At 36.9% G+C, this 7,730-nt stretch overlaps 1 protein-coding gene across 1 annotated transcript; it reads right to left on the reverse strand.

The window, feature by feature from the left end:
• Positions 1-378: 378 nt before the first annotated feature.
• On the reverse strand, positions 379-2,710 carry LOC117448141 (dispanin subfamily A member 2b-like). The gene is made up of 2 exons (XM_034085283.2): positions 2,511-2,710; positions 379-1,181 (listed from the first exon to the last, which is right to left on the reverse strand). Exons 1-2 carry the CDS (start codon positions 2,661-2,663, stop codon positions 978-980), a joined length of 357 nt encoding a protein of 118 aa, XP_033941174.1. The 5' UTR covers positions 2,664-2,710; the 3' UTR covers positions 379-977.
• Positions 2,711-7,730: the final 5,020 nt, after the last annotated feature.

Consider the following 7,730-nt stretch of genomic DNA (forward strand, 5'->3'; position numbering starts at 1 on the left):
GGAAGTCACTGAAGTGTCACAAAGTAATTTAGCCTATGGGTAGGTCAAAAATCGAATGGGTGCTGACCATTGGCCTAATCATATCACCTGTGTTGGCTTTATGTTTTTGGTCAAACATTTATTTGTTTCACATTTGCATTGATGTAATCCTAAAAAACTATTTGTTTCTCTGAATCGAAGGTTAAAAACACAAAAGCATTGTACACCATTTAAACCAATCAATATTGTGTAATTAACAAGGATAAACTGATGTTTTTTAGTGGATGAGTAATGCAGATATCACTGTGTAATCATTTGACAGTGTGGGGAATATATCCGGTTTTATTATGAAAACTTCGAGACCGGAAATACTGTTTTCACCCACGCTAACTTTACATGGAAGCTGCCGCATATACACGTTATCCTGGCGAGACCACAAATCATCTTCGTAATATCTATCAAACTATAGATCCTACACTTCCACTGGACGTGGATTCTAAAAGTACAATATACACTTCTCGCTAGAAATCTAATCAAAAAGCATTTTAATGGCCAAACTGTTCTACAATTTAGGATTTTCCAGAGAGGGTTATTTGTGAATAAACGGGAGCATGTTGTTTCTTACACGACCACTAGAGGTGCTACACTTTAAAACGTGGCTATGGGTCGTAATCTAAGGTGCTTAAACAATCGACCTATTTGGTCGTTTTTTGTAGGAGGACAGGCTGGTTTTAGCTGAGAAAGCAGGACAGTTAAAGTAGTAACAGTTATAGATAATAACATTTCAATAGTACATCAAAATAGTAGTCAGGAAATAGTAGTATACAATCTGTTCCCTTTTCTTCTTTGGGTGGGGTTCTTTATTTTGAAAACACCATCTTTTACAGTTCCATTTAAGACTTTTGTAAAATAAGTAAAAAGTTCAAAGCAGGAGCCATAACCGCAAAGCAGATAAAGAGAAGTATGACCAAGCCACTGCTGCAGAAAACACACACAATTTAACCTCTATAATTGTTCTGCACTTCGATGCCAGTGCCAGTTTGGGCGGCCTGCTTTGCCAGTACAGTTACAGTGGTGAATGTAATAATGAAAATAAGGATCATGATGGAAACCCAGACTGTGGCGCAGGTGTTGAGGCAGCGGGCGGTGGAGCCGTAGTGCTGGGCTCCTTCCATATCTCCAACCACCTTCCGGTCTCTGGCCTGAAAGGACCAAAAGCACATTGATTTCAAATTGGATTCTTAGCTTTACTTAACCCCCTAAGAGCCTTAAATGTCGAACATTGGCTCAATCAAATGCTTTAAAGATTCAAGTGTTGCTATATGTTCATGCTTCCAACGGGATAACTCTTTGTATCATTTATTTTTGATTCTTTGTCTGTCAACATTTTCACTTATAGATAGTTTGAAACACATTTAAAGTTATTAGCACATATCTAGAATCTTTGAGATAAAGATTCCTTTTCCCTCAGCTGCCCGCTCTGAATTATTCTTATCATGGACTAAGTGAGGGATGTTACTTTTCTGTCTGTAAAAACTTGAAATAAACCTTTGTAATCTCTCCTTTGTAAGATATGGGGTGAAGCCTGCAAGCTAGTTCAGGCAGTCAACTCGAGCTGTCGAGCACCAATCATACACACACGTTACGCACCTTGACCCTCTCTTACAACCAACCAAACCAACCCACTTAAATTAAAATCGGTAGGCGAGGCTGTAATTTCGCCAGCTGTTACTCTCATGAGCGAGGCAGAAAATAACAGTTTTAACATGCCGAAAAGCTGCTGTGTTTTTTATTGCACCTCAAACATTAAAACAAATCCAGAATTACGTGTTTCTGTACTTCCTCTAAGAAGAAAGGACAGTAACAGAAGAGCTCTGTGGCTTCAGGCTTGATCGCCATTCAAATGATCAAATGGTTCCCCCAAAAGTGGGCGGGGCTGTAAAGTGACAGATTTTACTCTCATCTATTATTCAAAACCATTCTATTTATTCTAACGTAAATTACATGCCAGTGTTTTATCTTTTTATATAATGTCGGACTTTTTTTGCCGTCTGTGAGGAAAAGAAATGGGGCTTAGAGCCTCAAAATACTGACATATGTATTTTTGTAATCTTTTTTTTCCTTCTAATTTGTTATTCAATTCTAAATATCACACTGTTATTTACTCAAAAATAACATACAATTACCCTTGTTTTTATTTATTCGTTTGATTCTATAATCTTGGGCTTTTTAGCGTGCTTTGTAGTCGTAAATAAAGTCACCGGAAACACATAATTACTTTATCTCTTTTCCATAAGAAATGTTCTTTCTCTGATTCCATCTTTTGAAGTGTCCGTAGTCTTTTTTTAAGACATTGTTTTACAACTTTTGAGTGTTTATTATTTTAAATAATACGTTCTAAGCCTACATCTTAAGTGTTCAAGATGAACAATTCTGGTGCTGCAACTGCCTGCCAATACCTAACTTTTTTTTTGTTGCATTATTCTTTATTAATAGGCCATAAAATAATATTTCCCATGAATGAAACTCACCTTGATGGAGTAGATGAGGGCCGCCAGTCCGAGGCAGCAGGGGTTTGAGTAGAGAAAGCAGCAGAGGGACCAGATGATGTGATCCCTGGGGGGCTCAGTGTACTGACCCACTGGGTATCTCCCCTGCAATGGGATATTCTCTGCAGCATTCATGGCTGTCAGCTCAACTACAGTTCGAGGTGCGACTAGCAGACACGCTGAGCAACTCACAGTGTGACGGTGGTTAGTGTGGGTTTTTCTTTTTAAGCTGGGTGTTAGCTTTACGTAGGGAGGCCCGAAAGCCAATGAGACAAAAGCATACGCAACCTACTTGGGTTGGCTGTTGCTGCAGAAGGAACATACGATTTGCTTTCTTAAAATTAAGGTCTGAAGAGTCTTGATGCACACTTTTATTCCTCAAGGCAATTAGCAAAGGAAAAAGAGTTGCTGCCAAAAGAAAAATACACGATAATATAATAAGCAATTTGCAATACAGCTTGGTAATAAAATGGTATGGCTTTGCTCTTGCCCCACTCGTTCTTCATACCTTCAGCCCTGCAGCCTCCACCAAAGGCCTCGGAGCCTGAGGGTTCTGTGCAGTATCTTAGCTGTTATGCGCATCTTGTTAGAGATCATGGATGTTGTTCCTGACATTTTCTGATGCGATTTCCAAGTGTAGGGGTCACTGCCCCGAATGCTCCTACACTCTAAAAACAAATGCTTTGGCTCAACAAAGAAAATCAACGCAACAGTGTGCATCAATGTTTATTGAGTTATGACAACTTCTAATGAAATTGTGTTAAACCAACAAAACTTATTGGAATTAGGGGAGAAGGCTTTTCCTCTAAAATCAGAGGTGTTTTCAATTAACACTTACTTAATAATTGGTAGCATAAACACACGTTTTTAAGTTGATTACTCCAAAAATGAAGTTGTTCCAACTTGTTTTACCACATTATTTAAAAGGAATTTTAAGTTATATATAATTAATTACCATCCTTGTGAACACAAGTTTTTAAGTTGACAACTATTTATAAATTAATTTGCTCCAAATATATTGTATTCAATATTTCTTTTTTTTTAGCTTTTTCATGTTTTTGCCTTTAAAGAAAGAAATTAATTAATTCCACAACAAAAATGTTAGGCAATTCACTTTTTTATTTTGAACTGCAGTTGTTTATTTAAACACTTGATAGTTCAATCAGGAGCGACTTGATTTAGTTTGAACATTTATTGACACATGTCTTATGATAAATGTTAAGTCTTTGGCGATTAGACCTTGATCCTGAAATCGTATATCTAAAGGGGGAAATGCAGCCGTGAGCATTTAGGGAACCCCCCAGGGTCTATCACTGGTGATGATGCTGAAGATCTGGATTTGATGAGGAGATGGGATGAAGAGGGGATGTGATGAGGTCTTTGGATTAGCTCTCCTGGCACTGGATATGATGAAAGGAGGTGGATGGGGAGGAGGCGGGCGGCAGCATGAAAACCTGAAATCACAGCTGACTGCAGGAGATAGGAGAACCATTTTATAGTTTGGCTGCAGCACGGTGATTGGCTGCTGGAGAATGAGGTGAAATGTAATAGGTTAAAGAGAACGCCTGTGATGAGCTGATTATATGCAGCTGCGGAGTGAATGTATATACACCCAGTGTTCCTGAAAGAACTTGCGCTGAGCTTTATTTAAATCTTGAGAAAAAAAAGATAAATAACACATTTAAATTGCCCCACAAATAATAAATAAACACATTAGCCATATTACCATGGGAAATGGGGACACAGCAAATACATGCTGCCATCACATCGAAGTTAGAGGCCTTTGCATATTTAAAACCAGTGCCAAATATGTAAAATCTGTAAAGTGTTTGTAAAACTACAGTAACTAACTCTCAATGGCCACCAATCTGCAGATCACACACATCAATTTTACAAAAGATGTAACAAAGATGTTTACACTGCCGACAGTCATTATTTTAAACAGTATGAAAAAATGTAACGCAGAATGTTTGCTCATTCATTTGTTTCCCTCGACCACGATGGTTGCCATCGTATGGTCAGATCCTGGAGTGGACCGGTCACTGATGATGGCGATATTCATGTCCTTTTGAAGCACATTAAATCATAGGTTAGCGCAGTGAAAAAATTGAGCCAAGTACCCCCTGATCAGCGCAAAAACTATTTGTTAGGGGGAAAAAGCCTATATAAAGAGGTACAGTACAGCACTGCACCATCAGTGTCTGATTTATTAAAAACAACAACATTGTAACTGAGAAACACTTAAATGCTACATTTCAAATGTTTACAATCCATCACTAAATTCATGACAAACCAATTTTAACATCATGCAATAACACTAAGACGACATTAGTTGCATTGAACTGATCTTTTTAATAAGTTGTACTTACAATTTAGTGAGAAACATGGGCTTGTGCTTCACTGAGGATCTTTGTCAATCTGACAGGGAGGCAAACTGCAGTTATTACACCTCGCGTTTTGAAATATGTGAAACTGTAGTCTATTAATATAAAACCCACACTGCTCAAACTTCGTTACTTTTCCTAAAATTGGTATATTTATTTTTTATTTTTCATTAACATAAAATAAATCTCATGTACCCCATGCAGTACTCCAACGTACCCCCATTTGAGAACCACTGGGTTAGCGCATAAGATATAATGAATTAGGTAATTGCATACTTTTAAACTGTCACTCGAATTCAGAGCCATTATTACCAGCTTCTAAAGCAACGCTGGTATTGTTTTCACCTATTGAGTCTGCATGTGTGTGTCGTCATGGCAATGTGGTCCTGAAGACACACAGAGGTGGTTTTGAGTACTTTGCCTATAACTAATATAACTATAACTATAACTAATAGTGTTTAACTGCATGTGGACAGATTTTGTCAATCACAACTGTGCAAGTTTTACTGTACCTTCTCATCTTTTTAGCAGGTTCCATACAATATTTGTTTTTACACTGGGCCCATGGATTTTATTTTATTTCAAGATTTTTAATTACGTCGCTAAACTCCTTGAAAAGGTCCTCTTCCTTTTCTCCAAGGCAGCGGATGGCTATAGTTCTCTGTGTACTTCAATTGTATTGTGCTATTTTTGAAAAAGGAAAAAAAGAGAAATTACCTAAATTAATATATTCTGAATGGGTGACTGCCAACAACTTGCATTTCAGTGACAACTCTAAATAACGATCCTACCTCAAGAAGCATGTCCTTGATCTGCTTCACCAAGATTCATTTTTAATAAAAAGCGAGCTCACAATAGTAACCAAAGTATTTTTACACTCACAGTAGCCTCTACTACTTTGTACCCTCTCACAGAACTGTTCACAGTTCAAAGGCTGCTAATGTTGGTCAAACAGCAGTTTGCCTATACAGTGCAACTACAAGGCATGTATTTGAATGACAAAAGATGACACTCACCTTAAAATGTCCTTTGTATAGTATTTCTATCTGTCTTAACTGTCGGAACTTGTCCAGGCATGTTAAGTCGGAATGGATTTGAAATCCTTAACTCAAGGTGTAGAACAATTAAGTTATCAAGCCAATTGCATTACTTACTACAACTTGAATTTAGTTTTAAGTCAATTAACGCAGAAATCCAAGTTTAAATTACACACAATATTAAGTTGATGTAATTACCAACATTATTACGTCAACACAACTCATAAATTAATGTTTGCAACTTAAAATGTTTATCTAAATCAATTAATTCAAATGTGTATCTTGCAACCATGCCTTTAATTAAGTGGAGGTAAAAGGTCCCCTGAATGACTTTTTACAGTGTATCACCACTGGAACCACTGTTGCCTTCACCTTCCACATCTTCTCTCTTCTCTGAGCCCTTGGTATTACTCAAGCTTCTCATGGTACTACTTCCTGATGTTGCGATCACTTGACATTGCTACTGTATGTCTTTCACAACTGCCTTCTTCTGCTGCTTAAACACTGAGGTGGGGTCAGACAACAGCATTTTCTCTGGACGGTAGTTTCAAAACCTACAAGCCTTTCTAAAGTCTTAGCAGGAAACACACTCAATCAGTTTTGCTAAACCACTTAATAAAACACACTGAAATAAAAGTTTTAAGTCAATTAGCTCAATTAAAATGTAAATGTATCTTTGATTTCTGCTTTAAAAAGATCCATGAAGACAACCCTGCTTTAGAAAGACGGCGAGAACAGCAGAAATGGAGACAAATAGAAGCTGCTGAAAGGCTTTGATTACAAATGAATTAAATATTACATGCACTAATTACACATGTCATTTGAAAGAGTTTAAGAACCCTAACAATAATATAAAAATAGTTTACATTCAGAAGAACATTTGAATGCAAATACAAAACTAGCAGATTACATGTGCAACCCTTAGATATTGATGCACTGTTGGAGATCTGTTCTCGTGGTCTCTTCTCAGCTGTTAAACCACAACAGGGGGGAATTTGTGGACAGTGTTTCATTTTAATACCATTTGAGATCAAAACATGTAGATTTACTGTCAATGAACATCTTAACAATGGTATTAAAGTATAGTCTCTTTCTACAGAAGAATAAGTGTTGAATTACAACATCAAGCAGAGCATTTCATAACTGGTTCTCGTGATTTAAGGTTAAAATAATCTGTATTTGGTATCTCACCTCTCTATAATCTCTTTGCTTCTTTATTTGTTTTCCGGATTCTTTTCTTTTCCTCTGATCTTTAATAATAGATAGTACATTATTAGATGCCTGCACTTTGGTTAACAGACTAACATTGATTTCCTCAATGTATAAATTGACAGGCTCTGTAATTATACAATAACCTTTTCTCCTCCATCCCTTAACTCGTCTTCCTATCAGATTTACTTACTTACTATCTACTCTAGTCATGTCAGGATTAAAGAAACATTAATCTGGTTGATTTTTTATTTCCAGGATTGAATGTTCAAACCAAGACTTAAACCTGGCATTCCATAAGAAAGTGACTAATACATAAACCAAATGTAATATTGGATCAAACACTACACCAAAGACAGACACAGATTAAAAATAAAGTCCCCTGGTTTGTCTCTAGAGTCTAACTGCCATGAGAAAAATCAAATCAATGTTCCACAATCCGTCACTAGATGTCGCTCATTGTACCAATACGGTTTAATACATAACATATTATTATTATAGTGAAAGGGCTTGCTTTGGCAAAATCCTGATCCATACAGGCAGCCCTAAATAATAACAAGTAACCATCATGT

The sequence above is a fragment of the Pseudochaenichthys georgianus genome, chromosome 6, assembly GCF_902827115.2.
Source record: "Pseudochaenichthys georgianus chromosome 6, fPseGeo1.2, whole genome shotgun sequence".
Taxonomy (NCBI): Eukaryota; Metazoa; Chordata; class Actinopteri; order Perciformes; family Channichthyidae; genus Pseudochaenichthys; species Pseudochaenichthys georgianus.